This window comes from Oncorhynchus masou, chromosome 30 (assembly GCF_036934945.1).
Source record: "Oncorhynchus masou masou isolate Uvic2021 chromosome 30, UVic_Omas_1.1, whole genome shotgun sequence".
Classification (NCBI taxonomy): domain Eukaryota; kingdom Metazoa; phylum Chordata; class Actinopteri; order Salmoniformes; family Salmonidae; genus Oncorhynchus; species Oncorhynchus masou.
Genome location: NC_088241.1, coordinates 8,189,565 through 8,212,590, shown reverse-complemented (window position 1 = coordinate 8,212,590; position 23,026 = coordinate 8,189,565). Strand labels below are relative to the sequence as shown.

At 46.8% G+C, this 23,026-nt stretch overlaps 1 protein-coding gene across 4 annotated transcripts in view; it reads right to left on the bottom strand.

Annotated features, from left to right (window-relative positions):
* Positions 1–28: 28 nt before the first annotated feature.
* Positions 29–23,026, bottom strand: part of LOC135521969 (rho guanine nucleotide exchange factor 1-like) — a 57,526-nt gene continuing 34,528 nt past the window's right edge. For all 4 annotated transcript variants that reach the window (XM_064947807.1, XM_064947808.1, XM_064947810.1 and 1 more), the window contains 15 exons: positions 18,950–19,146; positions 18,642–18,788; positions 13,278–13,357; positions 12,814–13,054; positions 12,629–12,729; positions 12,434–12,508; positions 12,239–12,314; positions 11,021–11,188; positions 10,435–10,522; positions 10,147–10,266; positions 9,809–9,870; positions 5,380–5,526; positions 5,015–5,280; positions 4,535–4,638; positions 29–4,265 (listed from right to left, as the gene is read on the bottom strand). In XM_064947807.1, coding sequence (XP_064803879.1) covers positions 4,567–4,638; positions 5,015–5,280; positions 5,380–5,526; positions 9,809–9,870; positions 10,147–10,266; positions 10,435–10,522; positions 11,021–11,188; positions 12,239–12,314; positions 12,434–12,508; positions 12,629–12,729; positions 12,814–13,054; positions 13,278–13,357; positions 18,642–18,788; positions 18,950–19,146 — 1,840 coding nt within the window. In that variant the 3' untranslated portion in view covers positions 29–4,265; positions 4,535–4,566. The remainder of the gene's footprint in view (positions 4,266–4,534; positions 4,639–5,014; positions 5,281–5,379; positions 5,527–9,808; positions 9,871–10,146; positions 10,267–10,434; positions 10,523–11,020; positions 11,189–12,238; positions 12,315–12,433; positions 12,509–12,628; positions 12,730–12,813; positions 13,055–13,277; positions 13,358–18,641; positions 18,789–18,949; positions 19,147–23,026) is intronic.

Genomic DNA, 23,026 nt, shown 5'->3' with positions numbered 1-23,026 from the left:
AACTCAAAACAGTACAAGACCCCAAAAATGTTGGTTTTTCTTCCCCATTTATTAAAAAACAGAAAATTACAACAAAAAAACGTACCTCATTTCTTCTGAAGTATACAATTAAAAGCACTTACACAATGAAATCAAAGCCAAAATACACAGTATAGATCTTGCATATTCATTTGTTTATAGATATACATGTGGCGGATGCATGTGCGACAGACCAGACCCTGTTCTATACAAAGCGCTGGCTAGCTGGTGCAAACATGGCGCTGGTCAAACCTTGTGGTCGCTGAGGTGAACACACACAATACACTTTGTAACATACATACCCCTGAGATAGCATAGTTACAGGGGACACTGCAGGACTTACACAGCCACCCTACAGTCAATCCACCACAAACCACCTATCTGAAACCTTGGATTACCTAGAAGTAAGGCCAGGGGGGTTTCCGGACCATATGACCTGACTAGGAAAACCTCCTGGCCAGACCTAGAATGCATGTTGCTTTAGAGATTGCAAGAAAGGCATTTCACTGTACTTGTGACATTAAAACTTGAAACTGGAGACTTGATGTTGGTCACCCAACTCTTTCTACGTTAATTTCATGGTTCTACCTTAACAGCCAAACATCTCCCCAACCAAACGTGTTTGTTTACTAGAGAGCCATTTGGCGGGAAAAAACAAGCTTGATCATCAGAACATGGCACCCTTCTCTATAAATACATTTTATACATAGAAAACTAGACCACTATGCATTTGTAAATAGGATACATGAGGGGAAGCAAAGGGAAGAAAGACAGAGAGAGAGGTTTGTAAGCACACGTTTGCCAAGTAGTCTTGAGACTACAGTGGCGGTGGAGGTATTAACCTAAGCTGGTATAATAGGATATAACCTGCTCATTACTGTGCTTCAATGGTGAAAAAGCCCAAGTTAGAGATAATCTCTTTAACCTCATCTTGTTGCCATCTAGTATTGTATAATACAAATGAGTTGTCTCACATATGGCAAACAAAAGCTATCCAAGTCTCTTCCTCTTTCTCCCATTGTTGCCAATTGCATAGTACATAATTACAAAAGTTCCTCTCAACAAAACATCACCAACAAAAACAAAAACTCCCGACCCGTTTAAGCAAATTAAATTAAATACACCGCAACGTACAGTGAAATTGTGAGATAAGAAATGGTGATGAGAGTATTCAGGACTACATTTCTACGACTTCTAGAAGGAAGACAGGATGAAGGAGAGATGGAGACTAGTATTGTGGACGAGGGGAGGGGAACACGAAGAGGGGAACACGAGAAAATAAAGGGGTGGGGGGTGAAAGAAAAAAAGGCAATGAAGTTTCAACACAACTTGTAACTACGCCCTCTGCTTCTTAGATTAACTATCAATAACATTTGCATGATTACATATTTGGGGGAGGGTGTAAGGGAACGGTTGCTATGGCCACAACGAGAATGCATAATTCAAAAGTGATCGTGAAAGATAACTGTCATTCCAACACTGGTGAGAGTGACGACAAGTCGCGCCTGCAATTCCTGCATCCGAACTCCCCAGACCCGCTTCTCTTCATTCCAGAAGTGGTCTATAGAAACAGTAGCTTAAATCAGTAATGATGGGTCTCATCTCAGTATCCTTCTGTATCTTACTGTACTGTACCGCCACCCCATGCTGTCCCTAAACGTAGTCCAGTCAATATCAAAGTGACGCTAGGTGAGTCATGTCTATAACAACACAGTGCAGCCCTGCTCACACATGGTAGCAATGAAGAGAGGATTTGAACAACAGTGTGATTGTGAAGCGTCCAGTTAAATCTTGTTCATTAGTCTGGGGCGGCAGCATGGATGGATGTATCACAATACAGTCTTCATACAAGCTTAGATATCATCTCCCTCAACACAGGCCCTCTATGTTTCTACCCACTGTGTTGTTCTCTCTACATGTGACGCTGGAGTTTGGATGCAGGAGAAGCAGAGAGCCACGGCTGCTTACTGTAGGCATCACTCTCCAATCAGCATGAAGTGACTTTCTCCTATAGTAATAAGCAGTAGGACAGTATAAACAGCTCATATGAGAATCTATAGGTACATAGGTCTCTCTTTGGTCCCGTTTCCCAGTCCACAGTTCAATGCCACTACTCTAAATCATCAAAATAATAACAATAATTACAATCAACTCCTGAAGAGAAATACACACAAAAATGGTATTGCTACCATAAAATGTATCATACAGCATATAATACTGTGTCTCCCTCTGTCTCCCTCCTTTCTTTACGGAGAAGCTACTAGCTCTATAGTCAGCAAATCGACTCCAGTCACATCACACGCGTGATGACAGTGTTCCTGTGTGACCATTGTTACTGCACTGGGCTCCCACGCAATGTGAGTATCAGTGTGTGTATGGGTCAGACTGACTGTGTCTATAGCCGATTCTTCATTTTATTACAGATTTTTTTTACTCCCTTTTTCTCCCCAATTTCATGGTATCCAATTGGTAGTTACAGTCTTGTCATTGTTGCAACACCCGTACGGATTTGGGAGAAGCCGAAGGTCGAGAGCCGTGCGTCCTCTGAAACACAACCCAACCAAGCCGCACTGCTTCTTGACACAATTTCCACTTAACCCGGAAGACAGCCGCACCAATGTGTCGGAGGAAATACCGTACACCTGGCAACCGTGTCAGTGTGCACTGCGCCCGGCCCGCCACAGGAGTCGCTGGTGAGCGATGGGACAAGAGCATCCCTGCCGGCCAAACCCTCCCATAACCCGGACGACGCTGGGCCAATTGTGCGCCACCCCATGGGTCTCCCGGTCACGACCAGCTGTGACAGAGCCTGGACTCGAACCCAGAATCTCTAGTAGCACAGCTAGCACACTCGGGGGGCCCCTATAACCAATTCCACATCACATTGAACACTGAACTTCAAGTCTTCTCTCTACATCTACCTCCATCACCATCTAATACGCTGCTAATCAAGTTGGTCTTCCAAGGAAAAACCCTTCTGCCTCCTCTCCTCCCTTACTCCTCTCTTCCTTGCTGTATCCCTCAATCTATAATCTACATCCTACTTCAGTCATAAAAATGGTCCTCCTCTCCTTCCATCTCTATGTATCTGTCCATCCCTCTATCGCCCGGCCCAGCACAGTAGCAGGGTCCAAAGGAGAGGCGGCTGAAGTCAAAAGCAGTACACACACCATCTATATCCCTAACAACATGATCAATTCCAATACTACTGGATGAATGTTTGGGCCATAATTACAGTTCTAATAGGACTCTATTACAGTAACTCCAGAAGACCATTTTGCTTCTACAACACTAACACACAAACACACACACGCAGATCTTCTCAACAATTGGGGTAAAATGTAAAAATGTATGCATGCATGACTAAGTCGCTTTGGAAAAAAGCGTCTGCTAAATGGCATATATTATAATAATAATAATAGTAATACATATTAGCAAATTCAATGTTGGGAATTCAGTGTGGTTGGTCACTTGAATTGGATTATACTAACTTAAAAGTGCATCTCTGCTGTACTTTGGCATGTACTGGATATAGGGGCCTACTAAATGTTCAGTAAAATGTCCCAAAAATCCCAGGTTTTTCAGAAATCTCCGGTTGTACGACTCCCAGAATTCCTCCTTATTCCCTCCTGAATCCAGGAATCTTCCAACCAGGATTTGGGGAAAACCTGTGAATTTCGGTTACCAGAATTTCACAACCCTGAGCATGTTCCTGTCTGGTTCTACAGCTCTACATCGCCCTCTATAGGGCTGACACTAGTATCTCTCTCTACATGCATACATGGGGGTTTATTCTACAGTCCAAACCCCTACAGTTGGCAATGATAGATATATTTATTGAACATGCACTGGGGAAGTATCTGTTGTGTGTGTGTGTGTGTGTGTTGCAGAAGCTCACAATCAATAAGCCCAGGCAGCATCTCTCTCACAGCAAACTACTGCTCCAATCTTTGGCACCTGTTTGCAAAACTCCCATCTCTCACACGCTCACGCACTTGCACATACGAGCATGTTCACAAACACGCACAAACACACCTCCCACATTGCATTACTCAACTACTTTGCGTAAAGCCGTGCTCCTCTGCCTTGCAAGGGCCTCACAGTTGGCTGCGACCCCCTGGAAATCTTTAACAAGGGCTCAGGCATGGCAGTGGAGCACAGTGTGTTTAGTAAATAGGAAATTCCAGGACACATTCATCAATCCTCCAAAAGCAACTCGAGCACTCCAATCCAGCACTTACAGTGATCTGAGGAAGACCAAGAGATGACAAGGTTAAAGAAAAGAGTTGGTGAGATTAGAGAAGACAACATATCCTTGACACAATTCTAGTATTAATACCCATGGCATTGCAGAGCCTGAGGTAGAAGTTGGTAACCACAGAACTAAAATCAGATTACTCTAACCCCAACCCTTATCTTAACTAGAGGGATAATAAAAGATCTGACCCTATATCAGTGGTAAAGGAAAACTCCTCCCACAAGACATGAGTATAAAGTGTTGAATATGAAGGTTTACCTGGTGTCCTGAAGGTGGCGCTGTGTGTCTCACTAGAAGTTGCCCCCCTCCAGGGAGAACTTAGACAGGGCCTGCTGCAGCCGGTGGTGCTCCTCCTCAACACTCTGATGGAGCAAGATCAACAGTTAAATGCTGAATCACACACACACACACACACACACACTTCACCCCTCCGTTTCCACCATCCCTTCCTTTCATAATCTTCTTTTCCTTTTGTGGTTGCTTTTGTGACATCACACAGCTAGCTGCAGACAAAGGCCATTGTCCCAGAACTCCAATTTCACATAGCCATTTCAGTGACAATAGCAGCAGAGCAGCACAAGCCCCGGTGAAGTGATTTTCTCTATCTTTCTCTTCTATGCTGCTGTTTGTCCCCATCTGTCCTCCTTGGCTCCCTCCTTTTATGCTTCAGTCATCCTTTGCAACCCCATTACTCAATCCTCTTTCTGCCTTCCTTCCTTCCTTCCCTCGTTCTCTCACCTGCAGTCTCTTCAGCTGTACCTCCAGACTCTGCAGTTTCCGGTGCACCTCCTCCATCCTCTCCTGGGACAGAATCAGAGGAGCGCTGATCCCTCCCTCCTCGTCTATCTTCATCCCTCCACCCTCTCCTCCTCCTCCCTCCCCCTCCTCCTCCCCTTGCAGTCCTTGGTACTGGCTCTCTGGCCCCTCCCTTCCATTCTGCTCATCAGGCTGTGAGTCGTCTGATAGGCTGATGCTGCCAACCAATAGTCTCTTGAGGAACATGACTGTGGGAGGAGACAGGAAGAGTTGATGTATGACATGACAGTAAGAGGAACATCAGTGAAAATGGTAACTGCTTGGACTAATCAAATAAACCCACTCACCTTCGTTTAACGCGCTATTGGCCACTTTAACCTGATCACTGTTGCTGTGGCCAATCAAGTCGAAGCCTTTGTCCGAGAGGTAATCAATCAGAGAATGACGAGAGTCCACAGACTTCATCTCATCAGTCAGGCTGTCCTTATCTCGTTCTATAGACACAGGAACAGTCTTGGTAGTAAGGCAGTAACAGTAAAAACACAGGAACAGTCTTGGCAGTAACAGTAAAAACACAGGAACAGTCTTGGTAGTAAGGCAGTAACAGTAAAAACACAGGAACAGTCTTGGTAGTAAGGCAGTAACAGTAAAAACACAGGAACAGTCTTGGCAGTAACAGTAAAGACACAGGAACAGTCTTGGCAGTAACAGTAAAAACACAGGAACAGTCTTGGCAGTAACAGTAAAGACACAGGAACAGTCTTGGTAGTAACACAGTAACAGTAAAAACACAGGAACAGTCTTGGCAGTAACAGTAAAGACACAGTAACAGTCTTGGCAGTAACAGTAAAGACACAGGAACAGTCTTGGCAGTAACAGTAAAAACACAGGAACAGTCTTGGTAGTAAGGCAGTAACAGTAAAAACACAGGAACAGTCTTGGCAGTAAGGCAGTAACAGTAAAAACACAGGAACAGTCTTGGCAGTAACAGTAAAGACACAGGAACAGTCGAGGCAGTAACAGTAAAAACACAGTAACAGTCGAGGCAGTAACAGTAAAGACACAGTAACAGTCTTGGCAGTAACAGTAAAAACACAGGAACAGTCTTGGCAGTAACACAGTAACAGTAAAGACACAGGAACAGTCTTGGCAGTAACAGTAAAGACACAGTAACAGTCGAGGCAGTAACAGTAAAGACACAGTAACAGTCGAGGCAGTAACAGTAAAAACACAGGAACAGTCTTGGCAGTAACAGTAAAGACACAGTAACAGTCGAGGCAGTAACAGTAAAAACACAGGAACAGTCTTGGCAGTAACAGTAAAGACACAGTAACAGTCGAGGCAGTAACAGTAAAGACAAAGGAACAGTCTTGGCAGTAACAGTAAAGACACAGGAACAGTCTTGGCAGTAACAGTAAAAACACAGGAACAGTCTTGGCAGTAACAGTAAAGACACAGTAACAGTCGAGGCAGTAACAGTAAAGACACAGTAACAGTCTTGGCAGTAACACAGTAACAGTAAAAACACAGTAACAGTCTTGGTAGTAACAGTAAAAACACAGTAACAGTCTTGGCAGTAACAGTAAAAACACAGGAACAGTCTTGTCAGTAACAGTAAAGACACAGTAACAGTCGAGGCAGTAACAGTAAAGACACAGTAACAGTCGAGGCAGTAACAGTAAAAACACAGGAACAGTCGAGGCAGTAACAGTAAAGACACAGTAACAGTCTTGGCAGTAACACAGTAACAGTAAAAACACAGAAACAGTCTTGGTAGTAATGCAGTAACAGTCTTGGTAGTAACACAGTAACAGTCTTGGTAGTAATGCAGTAACAGTCTTGGTAGTAACACAGTAACAGTCTTGGTAGTAATGCATTAACAGTAAAAACATAGCAACAGTCTTGGTAGTAACACAGTAACAGGCTTGGTAGTAACACAGTAACAGTCTTGGTAGTAATGCAGTAACAGTCTTGGTAGTAACACAGTAACAGTCTTGGTAGTAATGCAGTAACAGTCTTGGTAGTAACACAGTAACAGTCTTGGTAGTAATGCATTAACAGTAAAAACATAGCAACAGTCTTGGTAGTAACACAGTAACAGGCTTGGTAGTAACGCAGTAACAGTCTTGGTAGTAACACAGTAACAGTCTTGGCAGTAACACAGTAACAGTCTTGGTAGTAACACAGTAACAGTCTTGGTAGTAACACAGTAACAGTCTTGGTAGTAATGCATTAACAGTAAAAACATAGCAACAGTCTTGGTAGTAACACAGTAACAGGCTTGGTAGTAACGCAGTAACAGTCTTGGTAGTAACACAGTAACAGTAAAAACACAGTAACAGTCTTGGTAGTAATGCAGTAACAGTCTTGGTAGTAACACAGTAACAGTCTTGGCAGTAACACAGTAACAGTCTTGGTAGTAACACAGTAACAGTCTTGGCAGTAACACAGTAACAGTCTTGGTAGTAACACAGTAACAGTCTTGGCAGTAACAGTATTGGTAGTAACACAGTAACGGTAAAAACACAGCAACAGTCTTGGCAGTAACACAGTAACAGGCTTGGTAGTAATGCAGTAACAGTAATAACACAGTAACCGTCTTGGTAGTAACACAGTAACTGTAAAAATGCAGGAACAGTCTTGGTAGTAACACAGTAACAGTAAAAACACAGTAACAGTCTTGGTAGTAACACAGTAACAGTCTTGGTAGTAACACAGTGACAATCTTGGTAGTAATGCAGTAGCAGTAATAACACAGTAACAGTCTTGGAAGTAACACAGTAACAGTAAAAACCCAGTAACAGTCTTGGTAGTAATGCAGTAACAGTCTTGGCAGTAACGCAGTAACAGTCTTGGCAGTAACGCAGTAACAGTAAAAACCCAGTAACAGTCTTGGTAGTAATGCAGAAACAGTAAAAACACAGCAACAGTCTTGGCAGTAACACAGTAACAGGCTTGGTAGTAATGCAGTAACAGGCTTGTTAGTAATGCAGTAACAGGCTTGTTAGTAATGCAGTAACAGGCTTGGTAGTAACGCAGTAACAGGCTTGGCAGTAACAGTAATAACACAGTAACAGTCTTGGTAGTAGCACAGTAACAGGCTTGGTAGTAATGCAGTAACAGTAATAACACAGTAACAGGCTTGGTAGTAACGCAGTAACAGGCTTGGTAGTAACGCAGTAACAGGCTTGGTAGTAACGCAGTAACAGGCTTGGTAGTAACGCAGTAACATGCTTGGTAGTAACGCAGTAACAGGCTTGGTAGTAACGCAGTAACAGGCTTGGTAGTAACACAGTAACAGTAAAAACACAGGAACAGTCTTGGTAGTAACACAGTAACAGTAAAAACACAGTAACAGTAAAAACACAGTAACAGGCTTGGTAGTAACACAGTAACAGTCTTGGCAGTAACACAGTAACATGCTTGGTAGTAACACAGTAACAGTCTTGGTAGTAACACAGTAACAGTCTTGGCAGTAACACAGTAACAGTCTTGGCAGTAACGCAGTAACAGGCTTGGTAGTAACACAGTAACAGTAAAAACACAGCAACAGTCTTGGCAGTAACACAGTAACAGTCTTGGTAGTAACACAGTAACAGTCTTGGCAGTAACACAGTAACAGTCTTGGCAGTAACGCAGTAACAGGCTTGGTAGTAACACAGTAACAGTAAAAACACAGCAACAGTCTTGGCAGTAACACAGTAACAGGCTTGGTAGTAACACAGTAACAGTCTTGGCAGTAACACAGTAACATGCTTGGTAGTAACACAGTAACAGTCTTGGTAGTAACACAGTAACAGTCTTGGTAGTAACACAGTAACAGTCTTGGTAGTAACACAGTAACAGTCTTGGCAGTAACACAGTAACAGTCTTGGCAGTAACACAGTAACAGGCTTGGTAGTAACGCAGTAACAGTCTTGGCAGTAACACAGTAACATGCTTGGTAGTAATGCAGTAACAGTAAAAACACAGCAACAGTCTTGGCAGTAACACAGTAACAGGCTTGGTAGTAACGCAGTAACAGTCTTGGCAGTAACACAGTAACATGCTTGGTAGTTATTCAGTAACAGTCTTGGTAGTAACACAGTAACAGTCTTGGCAGTAACACAGTAACAGTCTTGGCAGTAACACAGTAACAGTCTTGGCAGTAACACAGTAACAGTCTTGGCAGTAACACAGTAACAGGCTTGGTAGTAATGCAGTAACAGTAAAAACACAAGAACAGTCTTGGTAGTAACACAGTAACAGTCTTGGTAGTAACACAGTAACAGTAGTAACACAGTAACAGTAATAACACAGTAACAGGCTTGGTAGTAACACAGTAACAGTAATAACACAGTAACAGGCTTGGTAGTAACACAGTAATAACACAGTAAGTCTTGGTAGTAACACAGTAACAGTAATAACACAGTAACAGTCTTGGTAGTAACACAGTAACAGTAAAAACACAGTAACAGGCTTGGTAGTAACACAGTAACAGTAATAACACAGTAACAGTCTTGGTAGTAATGCAGTAACAGTAAAAACACAGGAACAGTCTTGGTAGTAACACAGTAACAGTAAAAACACAGTAACAGTCTTGGTAGTAATGCAGTCACAGTAAAAACAGAAGCAGTCTTGGTAGTAATGCAGTCACAGTAAAAACACAGAAGCAGTCTTGGTAGTAATGCAGTAACAGGAAAAACTAAATAAACAGTAATAACACCATTAACAATGACATTATCAACATCTAGAAGCTCAATGGCTTGAAAGAGTTGCTTTGCTGTCTGTTCTCACCAATGCTATTTTTCAACAAGACTCCTCCATTTTCAGTGGGGCTGAGAGGGGGTTGAGGAAACCTGAAAGAAAGAGAAGGCGAGAAAGAAATGTGATCAGCGGCAGGTAGGCTAGCGGTTAAGAGCGCTGGGCCAGAAATGGAAAGGTCGCTGGTTTGAATCCTCATGCCGACTATGTGAAAAATATGTCGATGGACCCTTGAGCAAGGCGCTTAATCCTAATTGCTCCTTTAAGTCACTCTGGATAAGAGCGTCTGCTAAATGACTAAAATGTGAAATGTGATCAGTGCTCAGAGGACTGGCTTATAACAGTGCACACTCAGAGCTGTGTTGACTCACGTGGTGGGGCTGTATGGGTTTCCTCCTCCTCCAGTTAAGATGCTGTTTCCTCTCTTCAGGTCAGATGGAGGTCCTGTCTTCTTCAGCTCATCTACTGCCATCTTGATCACATCTGTCCAGCTTCACACAACAAAGCCACATCACCACTCCAGTTGGTGCTTCGTCTTTATCTTCATATCTTCCACCTCTCCTCCTCCCTCCCCATAAACCTCTCTCCTCTCCCACACTCACTTCTCCCTCTCCCCTCCCCTTTTCTCCTCTTCCCAAACCCTTCTCTCCCACACTCACTTCTTCCTCTCCCCGACAGATTGAGCCACCAGTTCGTAGATCTGAGCCCCGCTGTCCCAGGTGAAGATCACGTAGAAGGCCTTACGGTCTGACAGAGGGACAGAAGAGAGGGGGATTGAGATGACATATTCCTGCAAGGTGTGTGTGTGTGTCTCCATGTTGATGATGTGTTTTCTTGAATACCAAATATGGCAGGTGTTGTTGTTGTGGGGGAAGGCCGGAGACAGATGCTCTTTTTGGAAGTGGGTTGCTCTTTTGACTCTTACATGGACCAGACCCTGTGCTGTCAAGTTTCTGAAATACCAGCCTCTTGAGTCATGCCTGAACAACCTTTGGCCGTGTACATAGGCTAACAGTGCATGGCCATCAGATTGCAGGACTGCATAGGGAAAAAGGCAAAGCAGCTAGCAAGGTACTGCTCATTGCTCTTTGTCATGGACAGCCTAGCTGTGTGGAGAAGGTGGAGAAGGTGCTTTGACACTACGTGTGTCCATGTATCTGTGAATCTTTGAAATGTTTGAATCCTTTGGGACTGTAATGTGATTTGTGCATTCAAATAAAGTATTTAAAGATGTGCATGTCTCACCTGTGGCCACCTCTCGGAGGAAGGCAGAGTCGAGTTTGATGATAGGGCTGAGCATCTGCTTTCCCTCCTGAACAGCGATGTTACTCTTACTCTGACACTTCAACACCATCTTATCATCCTGCTTCTGTAACAGCACCAACAGATCCCCCAGCAACACACACTGCACTTCTGAGAGGGGGACAGGAACAGGGTGGAGAGGAGGAGGAGAGTGGGGCAGGAACAGGGTGGAGAGGAGAGGAGGCGGAGAGTGGGACAGGAACAGGGTGGAGAGGAGGAGGAGAGTGGGGCAGGAACAGGGTGGAGAGGAGAGGAGGAGGAGAGTGGGACAGGAACAGGATGGAGAGGAGAGGAGGAGGAGAGTGGGGCAGGAACAGGGTGGAGAGGAGAGGAGGAGGAGAGTGGGGCAGGAACAGGGTGGAGAGGAGAGGAGGAGGAGAGTGGGACAGGAACAGGATGGAGAGGAGAGGAGGAGGAGAGTGGGGCAGGAACAGGGTGGAGAGGAGAGGAGGAGGAGAGTGGGGCAGGAACAGGGTGGAGAGGAGAGGAGGAGGAGAGTGGGACAGGAACAGGATGGAGAGGAGAGGAGGAGGAGAGTGGGGCAGGAACAGGGTGGAGAGGAGAGGAGGAGGAGAGTGGGACAGGAACAGGGTGGAGAGGAGAGGAGGAGGAGAGTGGAGCAGGAACAGGGTGGAGAGGAGAGGAGGAGGAGAGTGGGGCAGGAACAGGGTGGAGAGGAGAGGAGGAGGAGAGTGGGACAGGAACAGGGTGGAGAGGAGAGGAGGAGGAGAGTGGGACAGGAACAGGATGGAGAGGAGAGGAGGAGGAGAGTGGAGCAGGAACAGGGTGGAGAGGAGAGGAGGAGGAGGAGAGTGGGGTAGGAACAGGGTGGAGAGGAGAAAAGGAGGAAAGTGGGCAGGAACAGGGTGGAGAGGAGAGGAGGAAAGTGGGGCAGGAACAGGGTGGAGAGGAGAAGAGGAGGAGAGTGGGGCAGGAACAGGGTGGAGAGGAGAGGAGGAGGAGAGTGGGGCAGGAACAGGGTGGAGAGGAGAGGAGGAGGAAAGTGGGGCAGGAACAGGGTGGAGAGGAGGAGGAGAGGAGGAGGAGAGTGGGGCAGGAAGTGAACAGCAGATGAACAACAGCTTGGGTTTGTGTAAAATGAAATCAGACGATTGGTTCATACATTAAAACAAACTACTGTTTGTAGAGTTGATAGTGCACCTAATGTTTTCTCCTTGGTCACTCTCCAGGTCAGAGACCCCTCATAGATCATCCTTCTCTGGGCCAGGTCAAGGTACTGAGATGAGAAGAGAACAATAGAGACTGATAAAGAATGAGAGAATGGGACAACTGTAGAAAGGATAGCATGAAGAGCACTGGACCACACTACAAGAAGCCCTCACTATTGTCAGTCACCTTGTACTCCAGGTACAGCTCATTACTGGGTTTGAGTCCTGAGGTGTCCAGCCTGCGCTGGTAGTCTTTCAGAGTCTGGAGGGAGAGAGAGAAACAATTTATACTTTACCTCAGACACTTGTTGTTGTAGTAGCAGTTGTAATAGTAGTGTGTGTGTGTGTGTGTGTGTGTGTGTGTGTGTGTGCTGTGTCTCACCAGCAGGTTCTCCATCTGTTTGACCTCCTCGTTGACGTGGTTGAGGATCTTCTTACAGCACTCTGCACTCTGCTGAATACTCTCCTTCTCCAAGGTGTCCTCTACAGGAATATACACAACACATGTCACAACACACACACTCTCTCTGTTTATCTGAATGTGAGCAGGGAAGGACATACACAGACCTGTGCACTTGGCAATGTTTTCCAGCAGTAGGGGGTATTTGGTGAGCCTCTGCATCTCAGTGGGGATGATGTCCTTCAGCTGCAGCCTACGACACTGAGGCCGACTCTCTGCCTCCAGTATGAAGGAGTTGAAACGAGGGTCTTTCTTCTGTCTCATCTTCAGCTGTTCCAGGGCCCACGTCTGGTGACTACAGAACCTAGACGTCAGCTTCTGAAACCACTCACCCTCCGTCCCTCCAAACTAGACAGAGAGAGAAAGTGAGAGAGGGAGAGATTAAAAGCTTTCTTTAGGGATCCATTTCCCTAAGTATCCACTTCATATATGGGATGAGGGGGTTGACTGAGATGGGGTGAGGGGCACAGAGAGAGGGGGTGAGAGGCACACAGAGAGAGGGGGTGAGGGGCACAGAGAGAGGGGTGAGGGGCACAGACAGGGGAGTGATGGAAGGTGACCTGTTCCTTACCCTATTGAGTAACGTGGTTCCGATGGCCTTGACAATGAAATTGTGCTGACGCAGCTTCTTCAGGTGCTCGTAGAAAGCATCTGCACAGAAACACACAGGGATCACAGCGGTTGGACTGGGGTAGACTTATGGTTGGGTTATTATGGTCAGACTGAGGACAATTTATGGTTGGGTTAAAGTTACACTAGGGTTCATTTACTAGTGACGAGGGAAAAATATCAAAACATTTAAATATCAGGATATCATTTTGGAAGATATGCCGGTATCATTTTGACAGTATCACAATATTATTTGTGCAGTAGTTGCACCAAAGTTCCAGTATTTTCCCATCATAGCTTGTCCTCCATCTTCTTTTTAAATAAAGAGTCAATTTGTTTCCAGCACATTTATTTCCATGATCGATCAAAACTTGTTTTCTCATGGCTCTCTTGTCCTCCTGCAGCAGACATATGGTGAGCAATACAGTATGTTTGGAACATGGAATTGCAATACAATTACAGAATCGAACTGCAATACATAAAGAATTGTGAGAATTGCAATACAGATCATATCAGAACCTAAGTATCATGGTAACATCGTATTGTGAGGTCTTGCCAACAATTTACATTGGTCAGACTGACTTCAGCCAGTATCAGAACTGTAAAAGTGCTGTTGTCGGGTAACAGTTACAGCCATGCAGTCGCAGTCATGTCGTGTAAGTGTGGTTTTACTTTAGCGGGGGTTACGGTCGTACTGTAGTTGGGGTTACGGTCGTACTGTAGTTGGGGTTTCGGTCGTCCAGTGGCAGTACATTGGTCATGTGGTTGTACTGTAGAGGGGGTTACGTTCGTACTGTAATTGGGGTTACGGTGGTACTGTAGTTGGGGTTACGGTCGTACTGTAGTTGGGGTTTCGGTCGTCCAGTGGCAGTACATTGGTCATGTGGTTGTACTGTAGAGGGGGTTACGGTCGTACTGTAGTTGGGGTTACGGTCGTACTGTAGTTGGGGTTACGGTCATACTGTAGTTGGGGTTACGGTCGTATTGTAGTTGGGGTTACGGTCGTACTGTAGTTGGGGTTACGGTTGTCCAGTGGCAGTACATTGGTCATGTGGTCGTACTGTAGAGGGGGTTACGGTCGTACTGTAGTTGGGGTTACGGTCGTACTGTAGCGGGGGTTACGGTCGTACTGTAGAGGGGGTTACGGTCGTACTGTAGAGGGGGTTACGGTCGTCCAGTGGCAGTACATTGGTCATGTGGTTGTACTGTAGTTGGGGTTACGGTCGTCCAGTGGCAGTACATTGGTCATGTGGTTGAACTGTAGTGGGGGTTACGGTTGTACTGTAGTTGGGGTTACGGTCGTACTGTAGTTGGGGTTACGGTCGTCCAGTGGCAGTACATTGGTCATGTGGTCGTACTGTAGCGGGGGTTACGGTCGTACTGTAGCGGGGGTTACGGTCGTACTGTAGAGGGGGTTACGGTCGTACTGTAGAGGGGGTTACGGTCGTACTGTAGTTGGGGTTACGGTCGTCCAGTGGCAGTACATTGGTCATGTGGTTGTACTGTAGTTGGGGTTACGGTCGTCCAGTGGCAGTACATTGGTCATGTGGTCGTACTGTAGCGGGGGTTACGGTCGTACTGTAGCTGGGGTTACGGTCGTACTGTAGTTGGGGTTACGGTCGTACTGTAGTTGGGGTTACGGTCGTACTGTAGTTGAGGTTACGGTCGTACTGTAGTTGAGGTTACGGTCGTCCAGTGGCAGTACATTGGTCATGTGGTTGTACTGTAGCGGGGGTTACGGTCGTAATGTAGTTGGGGTTACGGTCGTACTGTAGAGGGGGTTACGGTCGTACTGTAGCGGGGTTACGGTCGTACTGTAGCGGGGGTTACGGTCGTACTGTAGCGGGGGTTACGGTCGTACTGTAGTTGGGGTTACGGTCGTCCAGTGGCAGTACATTGGTCATGTGGTTGTACTGTAGAGGGGGTTACGGTCGTACTGTAGTTGGGGTTACGGTCGTACTGTAGTTGGGGTTACGGTCGTACTGTAGCGGGGGTTACGGTCGTACTGTAGTTGGGGATACGGTCGTACTGTAGTTGGGGTTACGGTCGTCCAGTGGCAGTACATTGGTCATGTGGTTGTACTGTAGAGGGGGTTACGGTCGTACTGTAGTTGGGGTTACGGTCGTACTGTAGCGGGGTTTACGGTCGTACTGTAGCGGGGGTTACGGTCGTACTGTAGCGGGGTTTACGGTCGTCCAGTGGCAGTACATTGGTCATGTGGTTGTACTGTAGAGGGGGTTACGGTCGTACTGTAGCGGGGGTTACGGTCGTACTGTAGCGGGGGTTACGGTCGTACTGTAGCGGGGGTTACGGTCGTCCAGTGGCAGTACATTGGTCATGTGGTTGTACTGTAGCGGGGGTTACGGTCGTACTGTAGTTGAGGTTACGGTCGTCCAGTGGCAGTACATTGGTCATGTGGTTGTACTGTAGCGGGGGTTACGGTCGTACTGTAGTTGGGGTTACGGTCGTCCAGTGGCAGTACATTGGTCATGTGGTCGTACTGTAGAGGGGGTTACGGTCGTACTGTAGTTGGGGTTACGGTCGTACTGTAGCGGGGGTTACGGTCGTACTGTAGCGGGGGTTACGGTCGTACTGTAGCGGGGGTTACGGTCGTACTGTAGCGGGGGTTACGGTCGTCCAGTGGCAGTACATTGGTCATGTGGTTGTACTGTAGCGGGGGTTACGGTCGTACTGTAGTTGGGGTTACGGTCGTACTGTAGCGAGGGTTACGGTCGTACTGTAGCGAGGGTTACGGTCGTCCAGTGGCAGTACATTGGTCATGTGGTTGTACTGTAGCGGGGGTTACGGTCGTACTGTAGAGGGGGTTACGGTCGTACTGTAGAGGGGGTTACGGTCGTACTGTAGAGGGGGTTACGGTCGTACTGTAGAGGGAGTTACGGTCGTACTGTAGAGGGAGTTACGGTCGTACTGTAGAGGGGGTTACGGTCGTACTGTAGCGGGGGTTACGGTCGTACTGTAGCTGGGGTTACGGTCGTCCAGTGGTAGTACATTGGTCATGTGGTTGTACTGTAGCGGGGGTTACGGTCGTACTGTAGTTGGGGTTACGGTCGTACTGTAGCGAGGGTTACGGTCGTACTGTAGCGAGGGTTACGGTCGTCCAGTGGCAGTACATTGGTCATGTGGTTGTACTGTAGCGGGGGTTACGGTCGTACTGTAGAGGGGGTTACGGTCGTACTGTAGAGGGGGTTACGGTCGTACTGTAGAGGGGGTTACGGTCGTACTGTAGAGGGGGCTACGGTCGTACTGTAGAGGGGGTTACGGTCGTACTGTAGAGGGGGTTACGGTCGTACTGTAGCGGGGGTTACGGTCGTACTGTAGCGGGGGTTACGGTCGTACTGTAGCGGGGGTTACGGTCGTACTGTAGCTGGGATTACGGTCGTCCAGTGGCAGTACATTGGTCATGTGGTTGTACTGTAGCGGGGGTTACGGTCGTACTGTAGTTGGGGTTACGGTCGTACTGTAGTTGGGGTTACGGTCGTACTGTAGTTGGGGTTACGGTCGTCCAGTGGCAGTACATTGGTCATGTGGTTGTACTGTAGAGGGGGTTACGGTCGTACTGTAGTTGGGGTTACGGTCGTACTGTAGTTGGGGTTACGGTCGTCCAGTCGCAGTACATTGGTCATGTGGTCGTACTGTAGCGGGGGTTACGGTCGTACTGTAGTTGGGGTTACGGTCGTACTGTAGTTGGGGTTTCGGTCGTCCAGTTGCAGTACATTGGTCATGTGGTTGAACTGTAGCGGGGGTTACGGTCGTACTGTAGTTGGGGTTACGGTCGTACTGTAGTTGGGGTTACGGTCGTACTGTAGTTGGGGTTACGGTCGTACTGTAGTTGGGGTTACGGTCGTACTGTAGCGAGGGTTACGGTCGTACTGTAGCGAGGGTTACGGTCGTCCAGTGGCAGTACATTGGTCATGTGGTTGTACTGTAGCGGGGGTTACGGTCGTACTGTAGAGGGGGTTACGGTCGTACTGTAGAGGGGGTTACGGTCGTACTGTAGAGGGAGTTACGGTCGTACTGTAGAGGGGGTTACGGTCGTACTGTAGAGGGGGTTACGGTCGTACTGTAGCGAGGGTTACGGTCGTACTGTAGCTGGGGTTACGGTCGTCCAGTGGCAGTACATTGGTCATGTGGTTGTACTGTAGCGGGGGTTACGGTCGTACTGTAGAGGGGGTTACGGTCGTACTGTAGAGGGGGTTACGGTCGTACTGTAGAGGGAGTTACGGTCGTACTGTAGAGGGGGTTACGGTCGTACTGTAGAGGGGGTTACGGTCGTACTGTAGCGGGGGTTACGGTCATACTGTAGCGGGGGTTACGGTCGTCCAGTGGCAGTACATTGGTCATGTGGTTGTACTGTAGTTGGGGTTACGGTCGTACTGTAGTTGGGGTTACGGTCGTACTGTAGTTGGGGTTACGGTCGTACTGTAGTTGGGGTTACGGTCGTTCAGTGGCAGTACATTGGTCATGTGGTCGTACTGTAGCGGGGGTTACAGTCGTACTGTAGTTGGGGTTACGATCGTACTGTAGTTGGGGTTACGGTCGTCCAGTGGCAGTACATTGGTCATGTGGTTGTACTATAGAGGGGGTTACGGTCGTACTGTAGTTGGGGTTACGGTCGTACTGTAGTTGGGGTTACGGTCGTACTGTAGTTGGGGTTACGGTCGTACTGTAGTTGGGGTTACGGTCGTCCAGTGGCAGTACATTGGTCATGTGGTTGTACTGTAGAGGGGGTTACGGTCGTTCTGTAGTTGGGGTTACGGTCGTACTGTAGTTGAGGTTACGGTCGTCCAGTGGCAGTACATTGGTCATGTGGTCGTACTGTAGAGGGGGTTACGGTCGTACTGTAGTTGGGGTTACGGTCGTACTGTAGTTGGGGTTACGGTCGTACTGTAGTTGGGGTTACGGTCGTACTGTAGCTGGGGTTACGGTCGTACTGTAGTTGGGGTTACGGTCGTACTGTAGTTGGGGTTACGGTCGTACTGTAGTTGGGGTTACGGTCGTACTGTAGTTGGGGTTACGGTCGTACTGTAGTTGGGGTTACGGTCGTCCAGTGGCAGTACATTGGTCATGTGGTTGTACTGTAGCGGGGGTTACGGTCGTACTGTAGTTGGGGTTACGGTCGTACTGTAGTTGGGGTTACGGTCGTCCAGTGGCAGTACATTGGTCATGTGGTTGTACTGTAGTTGGGGTTACGGTCGTACTGTAGTTGGGGTTACGGTCGTCCAGTGGCAGTACATTGGTCATGTGGTTGTACTGTAGACGGGGTTATGGTGATACTACGGTCAAGCAGCGGTGGAACCGTACTCACAGTGCATGTCTATGATCTCGTCCAGGCTGGGGAAGATGGTGGCCAGCTCTGTGGCGGTCATGAGTTCCTCTCTCTCCAGAGGCTTCCAGAACACTGTCTGCAGAACACTCAGCATGCGCACGTGGGCGTGCTCCGTCGCAAACAACTCTGAGTGAGAGAGTGAGAGAGAGAGATTACTCTAGTGACAATTAATTCACAATATTTTGCGTCAGATGAGCAGCAGCTCATTCTTACACCGCAAGTAGTTTACTTCCTCCTCCGTTGGCTGGATCCCTCCATCCCCCACCCCTCTCCCCGTCCCTCCTCACCGTTGATGACCTCCTGCCGCTTGGTCTCCTTCTTGCTGAGGTCTTTGAGGGTGTCTGGGGGGGTGTGTTCTCTCCAGTTGGGCGGGTCCTGCTCCAGCTCCAGGAGGCGAGGGTCCTGTTCCTCCTGCTGGGGGGTGGGGCCAGAGAGGGAAAGACCTGGGAGCACACCCTCTGGCAGTAACACCCCTTCATCAACACTGAGGAGGACAGGGGAGGAGGAGTGGGGCAGGTATAAGGGTATGGGGATAAAGGGTATGGGCGATAATATCAAAATAATCTAACGCAAAGCTAGAAAAACCTGCTTGGGTTGAGAAGCATTTGGATTGGGACTATTGGCTGATTCAAAGTCTACATAAACCACACATAGCACTAACATTACACATAGTTACAGTTAGTACTGTAGCCCTGACTAAGAAAATAACTCCGGCTCTGACCCTCCTCCTCCAGTCAAGCTGTGTCACACAGCATGGATCTCTTCCTGTCTTAATGAAGCTGCTGGGGACACAGTGGAAGAAGCTTCCATTCACTCTCACTCAGCCTTTCTGTCTTACAGTCAGACAGTCAGAAAAAGCAAAGTTAGATGATCAGTAATGTCAGTGAATCTATCAGCCTGTCCATCAGTTACTACAGTCAGTCAGTCTGCCTGTCCATCAGTTACTATAGTCAGTCAGTCAGCCCATCCATCAGTAACTATAATCAGTCAGTCAGTCAGTCAGCCTGTCTATCATTTAGTATAGTAAGTCAGTCAGCCCATCCATCAGTTACTATAATCAGTCAGTCAGTCAGCCTGTCTATCATTTAGTATAGTAAGTCAGTCAGCCCATCCATCAGTTACTATAATCAGTCAGTCAGCCTGTCCATCAGTTACTATAATCAGTCAGTCAGTCAGCCTGTCCATCAGTTTCTATAATCAGTCAGTCAGTCAGTCAGTCAGCCTGTCCATCAGTTACTATAATCAGTCAGTCAGTCAGTCAGCCTGTCCATCAGTTACTATAATCAGTCAGTCTATCAGTCTGTACATCAGTTACTATAATCAGTCAGTCAGTCAGCCTGTCCATCAGTTTCTATAATCAGTCAGTCAGTCAGCCTGTCCATCAGTTACTATAGTCAGTCAGTCAGCCTGTCCATCAGTTACTATAGTCAGTCAGTCAGCCTGTCCATCAGTTTCTATAATCAGTCAGTCAGACTGTCCATCAGTTACTATAATCAGTCAGTCAGTCAGCCTGTCCATCAGTTACTATAATCAGTCAGTCAGCCTGTCCATCAGTTACTATAATCAGTCAGTCAGCCTGTCCATCAGTTACTATAATCAGTCAGTCAGCCTGTCCATCAGTTACTATAGTCAGTCAGTCAGCCTGTCCATCAGTTACTATAATCAGTCAGTCAGTCAGCCTGTCCATCAGTTACTATAGTCAGTCAGTCAGAAGGTCCATCAGTTACTATAGTCAGTCAGTCAGCCTGTCCATCAGTTACTATAGTCAGTCAGTCAGCCTGTCCATCAGTTACTATAATCAGTCAGTCAGCCTGTCCACCAGTTACTATAATCAGTCAGTCAGCCTGTCCATCAGTTACTATAATCAGTCAGTCAGTCAGCCTGTCCATCAGTTTCTATAATCCGTCAGTCTATCAGCCTGTCCATCATTTACTATAATCAGTCAGTCTATCAGCCTGTCCATCAGTTACTATAATCAGTCAGTCAGTCAGCCTGTCCATCAGTTACTATAATCAGTCAGTCAGTCAGCCTGTCCATCAGTTTCTATAATCAGTCAGTCAGTCAGCCTGTCCATCAGTTACTATAATCAGTCAGTCAGTCAGTCCATCAGTTACTATAAGTCAGTCAGTCAGTCAGCCCATCAGTTACTATAATCAGTCAGTCAGTCTGCCTGTCCATCAGTTACTATAATCAGTCAGTCAGTCAGCCTGTCCATCAGTTTCTATAAGCAGTCAGTCAGCCTGTCCATCAGTTACTATAGTCAGTCAGTCAGCCTGTCCATCAGTTACTATAGTCAGTCGGTCAGCCTGTCCATCAGTTTCTATAATCAGTCAGTCAGCCTGTCCATCAGTTTCTATAATCAGTCAGTCAGCCTGTCCATCAGTTACTATAATCAGTCAGTCAGTCAGCCTGTCCATCAGTTACTATAATCAGTCAGTCAGTCAGCCTGTCCATCAGTTACTACAATCAGTCAGTCAGTCAGCCTGTCCATCAGTTTCTATAATCAGTCAGTCAGCCTGTCCATCAGTTTCTATAATCAGTGAGTCAGCCTGTCCATCAGTTACTACAATCAGTCAGTCAGTCAGCCTGTCCATTAGTTTCTATAATCAGTCAGTCAGCCTGTCCATCAGTTACTACAATCAGTCAGTCAGTCAGCCTGTCCATCAGTTACTATAATCAGTCAGTCAGTCAGCCTGTCCATCAGTTTCTATAATCAGTCAGTCAGTCAGCCTGTCCATCAGTTACTATAATCAGTCAGTCAGCCTGTCCATCAGTTACTATAATCAGTCAGTCAGTCAGCCTGTCCATCAGTTACTATAATCAGTCAGTCAGTCAGCCTGTCCATCAGTTACTATAATCAGTCAGTCAGCCTGTCCATCAGTTACTATAATCAGTCAGTCAGTCAGCCCATCAGTTACTATAATCAGTCAGTCTATCAGCCTGTCCATCAGTTACTATAATCAGTCAGTCAGTCAGCCCATCAGTTACTATAATCAGTCAGTCTATCAGCCTGTCCATCAGTTACTATAATAAGTCAGCCAGTCAGCCTGTCCATCAGTTACTATAATCAGTCAGTCAGCCTATCCATCAGTTACTATAATCAGTCAGTCAGCCTGTCCATCAGTTACTATAATCAGTCAGTCAGTCAGCCTGTCCATCAGTTACTATAATCAGTCAGTCAGTCAGCCTGTCCATCAGTTACTATAGTCAGTCAGTCAGCCTGTCCATCAGTTACTATAATCAGTCAGTCAGCCTGTCCATCAGTTACTATAGTCAGTCAGCCTGTCCATCAGTTACTATAATCAGTCAGTCAGCCTGTCCATCAGTTACTATAATCAGTCAGTCAGCCTGTCCATCAGTTTCTATAATCAGTGAGTCAGCCTGTCCATCAGTTACTATAATCAGTCAGTCAGTCAGTCAGCCTGTCCATCAGTTACTATAATCAGTCAGTCTGCCTGTCCATCAGTTACTATAATCAGTCAGTCTGCCTGTCCATCAGTTACTATAATCAGTCAGTCAGTCAGCCTGTCCATCAGTTACTATAGTCAGTCAGCCTGTCCATCAGTTACTATAATCAGTCAGTCAGCCTGTCCATCAGTTTCTATAATCAGTGAGTCAGCCTGTCCATCAGTTACTACAATCAGTCAGTCAGTCAGCCTGTCCATTAGTTTCTATAATCAGTCAGTCAGCCTGTCCATCAGTTACTACAATCAGTCAGTCAGTCAGCCTGTCCATCAGTTACTATAATCAGTCAGTCAGTCAGCCTGTCCATCAGTTTCTATAATCAGTCAGTCAGTCAGTCAGCCTGTCCATCAGTTACTATAATCAGTCAGTCAGCCTGTCCATCAGTTACTATAATCAGTCAGTCAGTCAGCCTGTCCATCAGTTACTATAATCAGTCAGTCAGTCAGCCTGTCCATCAGTTACTATAATCAGTCAGTCAGCCTGTCCATCAGTTACTATAATCAGTCAGTCAGTCAGCCCATCAGTTACTATAATCAGTCAGTCAGTCAGCCTGTCCATCAGTTACTATAGTCAGTCAGTCAGCCTGTCCATCAGTTACTATAATCAGTCAGTCTATCAGCCTGTCCATCAGTTACTATAATAAGTCAGTCAGTCAGCCTGTCCATCAGTTACTATAATCAGTCAGTCAGCCTATCCATCAGTTACTATAATCAGTCAGTCAGCCTATCCATCAGTTACTATAATCAGTCAGTCAGCCTGTCCATCAGTTACTATAATCAGTCAGTCAGTCAGCCTGTCCATCAGTTACTATAATCAGTCAGTCAGTCAGCCTGTCCATCAGTTACTATAGTCAGTCAGTCAGCCTGTCCATCAGTTACTATAATCAGTCAGTCAGCCTG